Here is a 14,241-nt window from a genome sequence, read left to right as displayed (position 1 = left end):
TCCCCCCGCCATTTCCTCCCACCATTCTCTCTCGTTAGCACATTCCAACCCTCTGCCACTTGCTCTATTTGAGCTGGGCCTCTCCTCAGCCTGGACACCACATGGAGGTGGAGATGAGGGGAGGCAGCAGCACAGAACAAACAGACCAAATTCACTGGACGTTATGAAAATACTGTTTAGACTCTCCAGACTCCCCAGGCGGCCCTCCTACAGCATGAACGGCAGGTCGATGTTCTTCTCGCCAGTGCCCACGTAGATGTAGCCATAGTTCTTGGTGCGAGGAGCGTGGTAGAAGGTGAGGCCTGGCCAGAGCAGGCTGCGCAGCACCACCAGGGTATTGCCTCTCTCCATCTGGATGCTCCAGGACCCTGAGGAGGAGCAGGAGGCAAGGCCTGGGCACTGTGGAGGCAGAGCCCTGCCGGGTATGCAGAGGCCCCAGGCTCGGGGCAGCCAGGCCCGAGCATTAAGGTCCAGTGGGAAAAGGGAAGACAGTTTAATTATCCCGGCACTTTACTCCTCCTGATTGCCTTTGAGCCGTTTCACTGCTCATTAAAACCACTTCCAGAGGGAGGGCAAAGGAAATGAAAAGAGGTAAAACTCAAAGCAGTCCGTTTTGTTCTTGTCAGCAAGTCTAGTGAAAGGTTGTGTGGGGGAGGAAGCTGAATCCACAGTGCACAGGCAGAGGGGAGCTGGGGCTGGACTAGGGGAGGCTCCAGGCTCCCTCTCACCCTGCGCTAGGGGTGCTCACTGGTGGCCTTCAGTCCTGGTGCGCTTCACCGCTGTTTGCCATTTGCTCTCTCTTCCCCAGGCTAGAAGCCTCTGCTCTGAGATGGATGAGACCTGACCAGGCTCACATAGAAGTGGGGCCGTTTCAGGCCTCCCAGCTCAGTAGCCCTTTCTGGCAGCCGGTAGACTGGGAGCCATCCTTGGCGGGAGGGTACTTGAGCTGCAACTAATAAGCCTTTGTCTGTCCTGGGTTCTGCCCTGTTTTTTGCTCCCCAGACGGGAGCAGCCCAGCCTGGGGCTGAGCTGTGCAGCCGTGAGGACTTGGCGGGAAGGGCCTGATCCAGCTCCAGAACCGAGGGAGGGAGCCGCTGTGTGGGAGGAAGGAGCCTGGGAAAATCGCCTCTGGATGCAGATCTGGAACTTCTATTCCCCTGCGCACTGAGGCCTCTCCCGGCCCAGCCGCAGCTCTGCTCCAGGCCCTGCCAGAAAGGCAAATGCTTTGAAGGTTTTGGTGCTGGACCAGCCAGTGATGCGCTGAGAACTGCGCCTAGGCCTTCATCAGCTGCCAGGCCGGCCTGGCTGCCTAGCTTCCACTGCCCCTCTGCCCCCAGGCCTCCTCCAGCCACAGCCCACCATGGTCACTCCACACCCAGCAGCCTCGGAGCTCAGGTCCCACCCTCCAGGGGCCACCCTGAATCCAAGCGACCTGACCACCAGGCACCCCTGGCTCTGATGGCAGCTCAGCCCTACTCAGGGTGCCAGCACCTGCCCAGGTCAAAGCCAGAGTTTTTGGGGGGTGTGTAGGTCAGCTGGCCTTGGGCTGCTTAGGGAGAGGCCACCTGGAGGCCACCTCAGCACTGTGCAGTAGCCTGCACCAAGTGCCACCACCCATGCGTGAGATGATGAAGCAGAAGGCACAGTGTGGGCTTGACCCCACTCCCCCAGGCCCACTCAGTGCTGGCCAGACAGCATTAAGAAGAAAGAAGGGTGTTCCTGGGTTCCCAGAGCTCTGGGTAGGGCACTGCCTAGGTTGGGATGGGGGCAGTATCTTTCCTGGTCAGAGAAGTGGAGAGTATTTCCCCTAGCTCGCAGCTTTCCTCCGCATATCTCCACCTCATAGACCTGCCCGCAGAGTTCTAGAGGCCTTAGCCTGTTGCTTTCCCAGTCACTCATTCCAGAAAACAGATGGCCTATGGGTAACAGGAGAGAGGGGGTGTGACAGAACAAAGTGTTCCCAGTGCACTGCATTCAGCGTCTGGCCAGAAGCACAGGCCCCCCCAGAAGATAGCCCCTTTTAGCCCCCACTGCCAGTTCCCAGAGCATCGTCTGGTGTGTCCCTCCCCGCCCTTGGAGCCCACGGCCACACAGCCCCCTTGAACTGAAAAAGGTCAGGCTCTGCCCACCTGGGGAGGGCAGCTTGCAGCCAGATGCTGCCCTGGAGAACTGGAATCCTGGAGTCCCCCGGCCCAGACCACTATCAGCAGTTCCCTGTCGCTGGCGCCTTGGCACACCCTGGGCAAGGGCTGGGTCCTGGCCTCCCCTGGCACCAGCCTGCCCACCTAGGTTTTGGCCACCGGGGGGCCCAGGCTCATCAGCAGGGGCTCTCCCCACCCCACCCAAGAGCAAGGAGAAACTGACGGGGATGCTAGAGAAATACAGTGCTGCCACCAGGTTGGCGGCCGGTGCCGAGCAGGCCCAGGGTGCCGGCCGAGGACAGGAGCGGCATGTGAAGTGGCCGGCCAGCCAATGACGCTACCTCCTCCCTCCCTTGCATTCCTGTCACACTCCTGTCCTTTCCTTGTCCCTGGCGCAGCTTGTCGCCCAGGAAACACACTCTCAACGTGCCAGGAGTCACGTAGCGTCTACCTGGGAAGCCAGGCGCTTGCTGTCACCTTCACCCACTTTTCTCACTGCAACTGCTGGAAAGGCTGGGCCTAGCCAGCCACCACCTGTGGGGCTCTGGGGAAAGCAGCCTCCTGCAGCCCTGGTGTTTCTGTTCTCAGCCCCTGGTCTCTCCCAGGTCTCCCCAGACCTCCCCTCCGGTCCCCTGGCAACCACTCTTCTCCACAAGCGCTCTTCTTCGAGGGTGTGGTGGGAGGGATATAAGCTGGTAAATCAGGAATGGGCCCTCCTGCATCAGCAGGAAGTTCCAGGGCCTCACCCGCCTTGCCAGTGTGGAAACCTCAGGCTGGGGTAGGCTCATCATGGTTATATTCTCCTGCCCGCCAGGAAGGAAGGCAGCAAAGCTCTGAGATTAAGTTTGAGGAGTAGAGTGGACCAGGCTGGGGTTCAGGGCTGTCCAGGGGCAGCAGATGGCTTCAACCGGTCCTCAGACCGGTCCTCAGACCAGCACCACACAACTTGTCACACACACAGAAATGGCCATGGGCCCCTTCTCAGAGCAGCCACTCCCACCACACCAGGGCCACAGCGCCTGGGAAGTGGGTGGGGGCGGGGTGGGGAACCAGGCGGAAGAGGTCCCGGTCTCATTGATGAGCAAGGCCAGGCCCCCTGGTCCAGAAGACAGAGCACCTGTCACCCAGGCTTCCACAGGGCTGGAAGGGAGGTGCCACCTGCACACCCCCCAAGAGAAGGCTGATCCCGGACACCGTGTTCCCCACCCCTCTTCGATGCTGTCCCCCTGGGTCCCCCGCTGCTTTCCAGGGAAGCAGGCCCCTTGCTGCCCTCTGCTGCCTGAACTGGGCATTGTGCTGGAGCCTCAGCGGCCCTGTGCTGAGCAGTTCCTGAGATCTGTCAGCTCCGGCCCAGAGTGGAGCAAGGAGAGGCGCTCTGCCCTCTACCCAGCTCGCTCTGCTTCCCAGGACACCTATGATTTCACTTGTGAGGCACCTTCTATTTTACTTTTCTGTTTCATTTGATCTTCCCAAACCTCTTGTGAGGCAAAGATGGTGTCCTTGCAAAGATGGTGTCCTGTTCCCAGTGGCGTCTCTGGTGCCTGGGACATAGTAGCTGCTCAGTGGCTATTATTTGCTGATAGAGTGGAAGATTAAGGAGCATTGAATGGCAAGAGTACTGCCTAGAAATCTGGTGTCCTGACCTGGTGCTTCATGTCTCACCTGGCGAGAGCCCAAGCTCAGAGAACTCTTAGCTGTCGCCCTGTGTCCACCAGGAGGATGGTTCCGCTCCCAAAGCCCTACTCCCACAAAACTCCGCAGACCCCAAGGCACAGTTCAGGAGGGCATTAGTGGCCCCTGGCAGGGCCAATCTAAGCCATACCTGCTCACAGATGACATGAAGTTCCCCTGAACAATTGCCTCAGACCCAGAAAGGAAACTGATCCCACCTGGGCAGAAAACGGCTCCCAAATTCCACCCCTCCGGCCAGTGCTGGTGTCCCAGGGAACTCTTCCTCGGGATTTTGGCCTCACTTAGCAGCCCAGCCATTCTGGCTGCCGTCTGCCTGATGGGGCAGCCTCCCAGCCGCTCCTTTTGCTCTTTCACTGGCAGATAAGGAAGGGAGTCTGGGAGCAAAGTCAGAGTGTCTGCTCTCCCCCGACCATCCACACTTTGACCCCCACACCATGGCTCCCATCAAGACATCATGAGAAAAAGCTGGGCCCGACTTCCTGGAGGCTTTCTGGTGTTGGCTCTGGGAGGAAGGGAGCTGGAGGCCCAGAAGCTGTGGAGTTTCCCAAGGTCAGGCCAGGAGCATCCCTCCCCTCAGGCCCACACACACAGGAGATGTCAGGAGCCCTCAGCCCCTAAGGCTCCAGCACTACGGACAAAGCAACGTGCGGGGGTGGACTGGGTGTCGAATCACGCTTCAGCCCTAAGGCCCACCATTAGGACAAGAAGACTAGGCTCAAGGGGGAGGAGGCGCTCTTGTGTTAGCCCCCCCAGTCACCCAGCGCTATGGAGGGAGTGCCTCATCCGCTGGCCCTGGAGCATCCTGCTGCGTGTGAGAAGGCTGAGAAGTCAGCACCGGACAGAGCTTTCCAGCCACACACTGAATCAGGGAGGAGGGGCTGCTGCCCCCAGATTAGGGGCTCTAAGAGGACTTTTCTCCGTCCACCATTCAGCCCATGGCGCCAGGTCCCACCACCACAGTGTTCCTGGCTCCCTTTATCAACCAGGGATGTGCAGCCCCCTCCGGCCTTGCCAGGCAGGGAGCAAAGAATTGGAGGAGGTAATGGGAGTCTGGGAAGTATGTCTGGTGGTTGAGAAGTGCCCATCCCAATAAACCTTCTTCATCTCCCCCAGAGGTCCAGGACCCCCTTTTCTATGCTCAAGGAGGGTTGACTCTGGAGCCCCCATGTGGTGGAGGCCAGAGTAGCCACTCTTTGCTGGCAGTCCTTACCCACCTGGGACCCACAGCCCAGCCCCTGGGGCACTGCAGTAGCCGTGAAACAGCCTCCAGATCCCTGGCTTGCCCCTTTCCATCCATCCATGCACCACTGCCTTGTTATCACAGACCTGCTCACGAGCCACCAGCAGCGCCTACTGCCTTGGTCTACGCCTCCTACCCCTTGGCCTCCTAGGCCCTCCTAGGCCTGCCCGACCCACCTCTAAGGCCTTTTTGCTACCGACAACACGATCAGTAATAATTATTAATTTTTACTTGAGTCCTTCATGTGTTAAGCACTGTTATAAATGTTTTGTATATGTGTTAACTCATTTAATTCTCATAACAACCCAATGAGGTAGGAAGTATTATTCCCCTTTTACAAATTGAGGCACAAGGAAATTGAGGGACTTGCCTGAGGTCACCCAGCTAGTATGAGGCAGATTCAGGATTCCAACGCAGGCTTTCTGGTTCCAGAGCCCTTTCCTTTAACGACTACTGCCGTCCCACCCCTACCCTGAGTTCCAGCCCGACTGGGTTGCTCATTGCTCCTCAGAAGCGTTTCCCCTTAGTGGTGGGGGTGACTATTGTCCTGCCATTCCCAATGTCCACTTAAAATGAAACACCATCTACTTGACACCACAGTTAAGGCCAGAGCCTTGGAGTCTAACGCTCTAACACTATGTCCTTGGGTTTAACTCTCTGAGCCTCTGTTTCTTCATCTGTAAAATGGGGATAATAATTGTATCTACCTCAGAGGTCAGCTGTGAAGATTAAAATGAGATAAGGCATGGGAAGGACAGTACAATGTCTGGCACACAATAAGCAGTGTCATTGCTTTTATGAGTAGTTACTAGTATCATTATCTTTGCCATCATCAACAACAGATTCCCTCCAGTTCTCAGAACACCAAGCATGGGGAGGGAAAGAAGCAGGGGTGCTGAGTCAGTGCCTTGGGTCTGGCCCCCGAATGCCAGAGCCTGGCATCTGTCCTGGGCTGCAGCATCCAAGCAAGAGCATCTTCCAAGGACATGCTCGTCTCTACTGGTGGACCCCAGGAAGGAAATGGGGTCTCTGTGACTCCACCAACTGCTGGCTGTGTGCCTGGGCCAGGTGGGACCTGAAGCACAAGAAGGCCTCTGGAGACCTCCCTGGTGGCGCAGTGGTTAAGAATCCATCTACCAATGCAGGGGACAAGGGTTCGATCCCTGGTCCGGGAAGATCCCACATGCCAGGGAGCAACTAAACTCGTGCACCACAACTACTGAGCCTGCGCTCTAGAGCCCACGAGCCACAACGACTGAAGCCCACGCACCTAGAGCCTGTGCTCCGCAACAAGAGAAGCCACCGCAATGACAAGCCCATGCACCGCAACGGAGAGTAGCCCCCGCTCACCGCAACTAGAGAAAGACCACACGCAGCAATGAAGACCCAACACAGCCAAATAAATAAATAAATATTTTTTTAAAAAAGGAGGCCTCTGGGCTTCCCTGGTGGCGCAGTGGTTGAGAATCTGCCTGCCAATGCAGGGGACACGGGTTCGAGCCCTGGTCTGGGAAGATCCCACATGCCGCGGAGCAACTGGGCCCGTGAGCCACAACTACTGAGCCTGCGCGTCTGGAGCCTGTGCTCCACAACAAGAGAGGCCGCGATAGTGAGAGGCCCGCGCACCGCGATGAAGAGTGGCCCCCACTCGCCGCAACTGGAGAAAGCCCTCACACAGAAACGAAGACCCAACACAGCCAAAAATAAAAAAAAAATAAATAAGTAAATAAAAAAGGAGGCCTCTGAAGTTGTATGTTTTATGATTAAAAAGTACAACCACATAACAGGAGGCAAATGTATAGAACTCATTTCCTTAGCAGGTGGCCTCAGCAGGTCGGTCAGCACCCACTCACTGAGCACCAGCTGTGTGCTAAGCACTGGATCTAACCCTGAAACTAACCACTGAGATGTATGGATGGCTAGTATTTTCAGGGGTGTTTTCAGAGATGTTTTGGGTGGGGGGAGGCTCCCAATTTGCCTCCATTCAAGATTGGTATGAAAATCAAAAGAAACACTGAGAGACTTCCTGTCTGTGGAAGCACATGGAAGACAATCCTTTTGTCCGCAAACACTTACCAACTGTTTACTAGGAGCTGAGCCCTGTATTGGGCCCTGGGGAAGCCCCACCCTCAAGGCCCCTCAGTGAACCCCCAGTTCCCACCCAGGCCCTCGGTCCCACTCTTAGAGGAGAATGGCAGGTGGCACGGCCCACTGCTCTGACCTGGGGGCAAATCCAATGTCCTCCAAGTAACAGGCTGTTACCTTTGGGGATGTCATGCTCCAAGGAGTCCATGAAGTCCAGGGAGGGGTCCAGGTCAGCCTTCTCAAGCAAGGTCTTGTTCTTCAGCTCAACAGGCTCCCTGAAGTGGAAGTAGGAACTGAGCTTCTTGGCTTCAGACGAGGACAGTCCTACAAAAGGGGCGGCAGGTAGGAAGTGAAGGTCATCCCCAAACCCCACAGCCCCCTTCCTCTATGATTGGGGACCACGTGGAGGGGCTCGCAGAGGACTCAGTCAGCTACTGACGGGGGACTGAAGGGCGAAAAGGGAGCAGTGTTCTCTCAGCCGAACTTGGCTCAGATCCTGCAATGAGGACAGACCATGGAGGAGGAGGGTAGGAAAAGGCGGGGAGCCCAGCACCACACAAAGCCCCAGACCCAGGTGGCCAGATGCTCCCCCACCCTCAGGCATAAAAGAGTCAGGGTCCAGTGACTGGGTACCCATGCCAAGCACAGATACCAGGTCATTGGGCACATCCTCCCAAGTGATGTGGCCACAGCTATTCTTTCTCTGAGAAAGTGGGCAGTCTCCCCTGGACTCCCAGGCATGTGTCCAACTATGCTCAGGAAGAGATGCCTTCTGGCCCTAAGAGATGCCTGAGAATTCACCTTCAAAGGTCCGATTGACACGGATGGGTCCAAAAGGGGTCTTAAAGAGGGCACCTCGGGGGATGACAGCCACAGCCTTGTCGATCTGGTCAATGATGGACACCAAGCGGGTCTCTTCCTTGATCTGGACCTGAGGAGACAGGAGACAAGCCATCCTGCCAGGGCGCTGTGCCCAGTCACCCCTGGTGCAAGGGCCTCAGCATGACCATCTGATCTGGGTCACCACAGTGTAGATGCCAGGTCCATGGAAAATCACGATGGTGAGTCCTCGCCTTCCCGCCCTCCCTTCCTTTCTTAAATTGGTGATGAGTGCAATATTTAAAACTTAAAAAAAAAAGCAGTCTCTCTCACTTCATCCCTGGCCCCCAAATTGCCCTCACTGGGGGGCAGATACCGTTAATGGTTTTTTATGTACCTTTCCAGAAACAAACCATTCTATCATCATATTTTAATGTTGCTTATTTTGCCTTTTTAAAATATAAAAGCTATCATGCTCACTGTAGACTATCTGGGTAATAGAGAAATATTTTATAATATACCTAAGAAAATGAAAACCACTCATAATCCCACCTTCTAAAGGTAATCGCTGATAACATATTGGTATACTTCCTTCTATTCTTTTTTTCTATGCCTATATTCAAAGGAAAATTACAGTTACAGTTTATATAGTTTCATATCCTGCCCTTTGACTTAACATTATTTCTCAAGCATCACCCCATACAATTTTTACGCAGATGAAATTTGGTTATAATCAATATCAAGGGCAACCCTGAACAAAAGGACTTCATAGAGATGTTTGGGAAAAAGCAGCACTTGCCAGGGAAAACATGTCACTGGGAGCCCCCAAAGTCACTCAACCACCTGTTTCCCGTGGGCTGCTGACTAGAATTGATTACAAAGGAGGAGATCGAAACTAATAATAAGTGTCTAGGCCAGGGGCTTTAAATATGTCACCTCATTTAATCTGCACAAGCCTGCACAGTAAACATAATGATCCCAATTCTACAGAAAATAAAACTGAGGGGAGGTTAAGTTTGTCAGGGGGGCACGGGGTTGCAGCTGAAGCATCATAGACCTAGACCCAGAGTTTCGGCATCACCTGGGTTCCAGTGCAGAGGCTGGGTTTTGAATCCCAGGTTTCTCTAGTTTCAGAACTTGGGCTGGTTATTTTTTGACTGCACAACCCCATTTCTAGGAGTTGATCCTTCAAATCGAGTGCATGCATGGGAAATGACGTATGCACAAGCTTATTCACTGTGGCATCGCTTGTCAGAGCGAAAACTTGGAAACCGACATTTCCACGAATGAGACGCCGGTTAAATATGGTACGTTCACACAATGGTGAAAAGAATGGGGAGGTTCTTCAGGCACTGATGTAGAAAAATCTCCAAAATATATTGCTAGGAGAAAAAAGCAAGGTGCAGAACTGTGTGCATAACATGCTGCCACTTGTTTTGTTTTGTTTTTTAAGATAAAAAGAGAATATGTCGGGGTGAGGTATTGGCTGAGGTTTGTACTTGCATAAAATGTCTCTGGAAGCAGAGCTTCTCAAACTTTAATGCATATTTAAATCCCCTTGGAGGGACTTCCCTGGCGGCACAGTGGTTAAGAATCCGCCTGCCAATGCAGGGGACACAGGTTCGAGCCCTGGTCCAGGAAGATCCTACATGCCGAGGAGCAACTAAGCCCGTGCGCCACAACTACTGATCCTGTGCGCTGGAGCCCGCGAGCCACAACCACTGAGCCTGCATGCCTAGTGCCCGTGCTCTGCAGCAAGAGAAGCCACCGCAATGAGAAGCCCCCACTTGCTGCAACTAGAGAAGGCCCGCGCGCATTAACGAAGACCCAACGCAGCCAAAAATAAATAAACTTATTTTAAAAATAATAAAAATTAAAAATAAATCCCCTTGGAACATGTTAAAATTCAGACCCTGATGCCAGCCCAAGAGTCTGCATTTCTAACTCCCAGGGTATGGTGATGCTTCTGATACAGACTGCACTTTGAGTGGCAAGACTTGGACACACACACACACGCAACACAGTTATATTAATGACCCCCAGAAAGACGACCTGAGTGACTGGTGGATAGGGTAGGAAGGAAACTTTACTATATTCCTTTTTGTGAATTGTGAACCAAGTGAATGTATTATCTAGTAAAATACAAATTTATACAAAAATATAAGCACCTGCGCACACCCCCTTGCCCCAGAGCAAAGCACACACCCCTTCTTCCCAGCCCCAGCCCCATAGCATGGCTCCCCCGAGAGCTGCCCAGCCACTTTGCCACCCTGTCCTGTCATCACTCAGGAGTGGTGTTACCCTGGGCAAGTCACTTAACCTCTCTCTGTTTCAGTTTTCTCCTCTCTACCACCTGGAAAGTAAGGTACCAACTTCCCAGAGCTGTGAGGATGAAGCAATGGGACTGGCACAGTGGCACAGGGCCTAACACACCCAGCACCCCAGGCCCAGCTGGCACCAGTGGCAGCGATGATAAACGTTTCTGCCACAGCGTGCATTGGGCTGGGGTTTGGATGGCCCAGGTCCCTTTCATTTGGGCCCTCCTCCTCCTCTTGTCTTCACTCACCACTACTTCTTCTTCAAAGACCTTTTCGCCCTCATTCACCTTCTGCAGCTCGGTGTGTTCGTACTCATGTGAGGGGTCCCCCATGAAGCGGCCCTTCACCACAGACGTCTGCATCTCCATCTCCTCCGTGGCAGGGGGCAGGAGGCTCCACTCCATGCAGTTCAGGCTGCCAACAACATCACCATCACCCCGATTCTAACTCCCCTCTGACTCCAGCTTCCTGCCCCCGCCCCTTCTCAAGAGAGGTGAGGCCCAAGAAGAGCTGTTGGGAGTCACATCTTTCCCCTAAGAAGCGCTAAGTGCCTGTGGTGCACCCCACCCCACGTGTGATGAAATTCAGCTTTATCTTTTAAAAGCTTCAGTATGCCAAGATTCCAAGAGCTTCTTCCTAGATAGATATCTGGACTGTGAGGTCCCGGATGAGTTTCTGGAAGCTGAACTTTCCTCAGTTGCAGATGCCTCTGCTCCTGTGGGCCCCAAATTCATGCTCAGCCTGCCTGCTGAGCTGACAGCATGGCTATCTCCACCCACTTCTCAGGAAAGCCCAGCCCAGGCTCAAGAAGCTCTCCTCTGAGGTCTTCCCTTCTTTCTCACATCCTGCCAGGAGGGGATATCCTCCCACTCCTCCCTCATCCACGTAGGGCCTGCGTCCCCAGCCTGCTCTCTGCTCACGTTTCCTCCCTTCACTCTCCACTGGCTCCTTCACAACATGAAAACGCCCCAGCTTTATAAAACAACGGCCCTCAAATCCATGCCCCTCTAGAAAATGCCCCTTTCCTGTCCCGCCCTCTTCTTCCCCAACTCTGAACCATAATCGAGAACAATTTGCTCTGTGGCAGCCCTTGCTCTCCCTCACTTTCACTCTTTGACCACTGCACCATGATTCTGCCCCTGGCACCCCAAGAAACTGCTCCGAAGAAGGTCATCCATGGGACCTAAAACCCAACAAACGCATCTCCATTTCTATTTCCTTTTACATCTCCCTTCTCCCTCCTCCAGTGCCTTAAGTACTTCCAAGGATCTATTCTCACTGCTCTTTTCTCTCCACAGTCTCACCTACCTGACCCCTAGAACCCCAGCTACTCCCTAGTTGACATCCAGAATCCAGCCACCTCTCACCACCTCCACTGCTTCCACCCTTGTCCAAGCCACCATCTACTCTTGCCCAGATATTGCAGTAGCTTCCTAACTGGTCTCCCCATGTCCATACCTGCTCCCCTTTCAGTCTAGTCCCCACCCAGCTGTTAAAACCTAAGCCAGATCGTGTCTCTGTGCAGAACCTTCCAGTGACTTCCCATTGAGCCAAGTCCTTACAGTGCCCCACAGGGCCCTGCACAATTGTCTCGGCCCCTCTCTGACCTCATGCAATGGTCCCCCTCACTCACTCCTCTCTAGCCACACTAGCCTCTTCAGAGTTCCACACTACACTAAGCACACACCTGCCTCAGGGCCTTTGCACTTGCCTGGAATGCTTTTCCCTGAGATAAACACACAGCTTACTCTCTCAGTTGCTTCAGGTCTCTTCTCAAATGTTACTATTTATAATAGTACCCCATCCTGTATTCTCTGTCTCCTTTAGCACCAATGCTAAGTGTATGTTTATTTATTGTCTGTCTCCCCTCCCCCACATACACACTAAAATGTAAACTCCATGAAGACAAGGACTTTGTCTCTTTTCGCAGTGAATTCCCCATGCCTAGATCAATGCCTAGCACATACTAGGTGCCAAAGAAATAAAAACTGATTGGAATAGAGTGAGTCTCAAATCTCTATCTTCAGTCCAAATTTTTCTTCTGGACTCCAGATCTGTACTTTAATATGCCTCCTTACCACCCTGCCCCATAGGCACCTCACACCAAATTCACTAGGCCTTCCCTAGTACCTCCTGAATTCTCTCCCAGTGGGGGGCACCAGCACTTACCCAGCTGCCTAAGCTGGAAGGAAGGGTCAACCTTGACCTCTTCTTCACCTTTCCCCATTTAGTCACAAGTCCTGCCACTTCTACCACTTAAATCTTTCCAATCCCTCCCCTCTATTCCCTCAGCTACCTCCTCCTTTCAGTCCCCCTTCATCTGGACACTGCAACAGACTTCCAAATGCTCACCCACTTCCAGACCATTCTACCCACTCAGGTCTGAGCAGGCTCTTCTTGATTAAAGGCCCTCAGTGGCTCCCCATAGCCTGTGGACAAAGTTCAAACCCCTTGGCCTCTCCATCCAGTTCAACATAACACCCTAGGCTGCCACTGCCATGTTTGCCTGCCCACTATTCTCCCAAAACACCCAAAGCCAGCTCAAGCCAATAAGCTTGCAGTTGTTCCCTCTAACTGTCATGCCTGTCCCCCACACTTTCCTGGAGAACTCCAGATCATCTCTCAGATCTCAGTAATCTTATCTAATTACTCTCTAGGAGAATGTCCCACCCTCGCACCCCTTTGTGTACACCTCTGTCCCAGTTTTAAGACACTTTGCTGTAATTGCTGGGTTACCCATTGGTCTCCCTTCCTAGGATGTGAATAGCTTGGAGATAGGGGTGAGTCTTAGCCATCTTTTTAACCCCAAGTCTAGCACAGGATACATCCAATCAATGTTGGATTGATGCATGGATAGATAAATGAAGTCTCCAACTTCCTGCAGCCTCAACGGAATGCTTGTAAGATGATGAGCTCCCCATCGTCGGGGGTAGTCAAAAAGAGGTTGGATGGTCCTGTATGGCACTGTCCAGGGAAATTTCTTCAGTTCTAAATCCCTTCTCTCTCATTCCACATTCGTTCACTAATTCCTAGAGGGCCTCCTGTGAGCCAACACCTCCACCGAAAATGCTTCAGGACCCACTTCCAAACAGCTCCCCACCACCCCTCAAGGCTTCTGACCCTTCTCCAAGCTGAACTCTTTGAAAAAGCAGGTCCACCACCTGACGTCTACTCTGGGTCTTCATTCTCCAGAAACTTTCATCTTGCCCTGCCTCCGTTCTTGCGACGCTTCCATTATAAACCCACCAGTCTCTTTCTCTGGCGCCCCTCCCCACGTGTCCTCCCAGGGAGGACCTCGCCCACTCTCTTCCTGGACCTCGCCCCTTTCGATCCTACCTCGCACCCACCCCTTCCCGGCCCTCGCTAGCCCCCGGCTCCTCAGTATCCCCCCTGTGGCCTCAGCCAGCCCGGGCGCCGCCTCCACCTGTACAGGGTCTTGCGCGGTGCGAGCTGGTCCTCGCTCAGGCCCTGCGCGACGTAGTAATCGGCGACGAGGCCGAGGATGCGGCCCCAGAAAAGGACCCGATCGAAGCGGTAGTCGCGTTTAACCAGCATAAGGGAAGTGAGCAGTGCGGCCCGACGGTCCGGGCTGAGGCCCTGCCCACTACCGGACGCCAGCTCCAGAGACAATAGGAGGCTCTCTTCGTCCATTGCTCCAGCGGCTCTGCTCAACGCCTGCCAGGTTGCTAGGAGAAGCCGGTGTCCACTGAGACCCAAAGCTCCGCCCTTCCATCCGACCGGAAGCGGGATTTCACGCACGCGACCTCCTGTAGCCCAACCTTCCGGGGCCTCCTGCCAGCCCTTCTTCCCATGGAGCCCTTCCGAAAAGCCAGGGGTATACTAGCTCCCTCCCGCTTCCTTTCCCGAGTAGGTGTTGGGAGGTGTTGTTGTCAGGGCAACGGCGTGATTTTTTTCCCCCCAAATAGGTAGGATACAGTTGATAGAT

General features: G+C 53.9%; 1 protein-coding gene across 2 annotated transcripts; it reads right to left on the bottom strand.

Moving 5' to 3' along the window:
* Positions 1 to 163: 163 nt before the first annotated feature.
* Positions 164 to 14,016, bottom strand: RSPH9 (radial spoke head component 9). 2 transcript variants are annotated; one of them, XM_068557597.1, is made up of 5 exons: positions 13,720 to 14,016; positions 10,544 to 10,709; positions 7,960 to 8,089; positions 7,336 to 7,482; positions 164 to 368 (listed from the first exon to the last, which is right to left on the bottom strand). In XM_068557597.1, the coding sequence occupies exons 1-5, from the start codon at positions 13,944 to 13,946 to the stop codon at positions 208 to 210; spliced, it is 831 nt and encodes a 276-aa protein (XP_068413698.1). In that variant the 5' UTR covers positions 13,947 to 14,016; the 3' UTR covers positions 164 to 207. The 2 variants fall into 2 exon arrangements, with proteins under 2 accessions (XP_068413698.1, XP_068413699.1); XM_068557598.1 differs by having other exon boundaries at positions 10,583 to 10,709.
* Positions 14,017 to 14,241: the final 225 nt, after the last annotated feature.

This window comes from Eschrichtius robustus, chromosome 12 (genome assembly GCF_028021215.1).
Source record: "Eschrichtius robustus isolate mEscRob2 chromosome 12, mEscRob2.pri, whole genome shotgun sequence".
NCBI lineage: Eukaryota > Metazoa > Chordata > Mammalia > Artiodactyla > Eschrichtiidae > Eschrichtius > Eschrichtius robustus.
Note: the sequence above shows the minus strand (reverse complement) of the source record. Positions and strands in the feature narration are given on the sequence as shown.

Excerpts from the sequence above, each read along its gene's own strand:
- RSPH9 (XM_068557597.1), bottom strand. The coding sequence starts at position 13,946 with ATGGACGAAGAGAGCCTCCTATTGTCTCTGGAGCTGGCGTCCGGTAGT. Across the intron at positions 7,483-7,959 it reads TGTCAATCGGACCTTTGAAG|GACTGTCCTCGTCTGAAGCC; the intron begins GTGAATTCTCAG and ends CCCCTTTTGTAG. Across the intron at positions 369-7,335 it reads GGAGCATGACATCCCCAAAG|GGTCCTGGAGCATCCAGATG; the intron begins GTAACAGCCTGT and ends GCTCCTCCTCAG.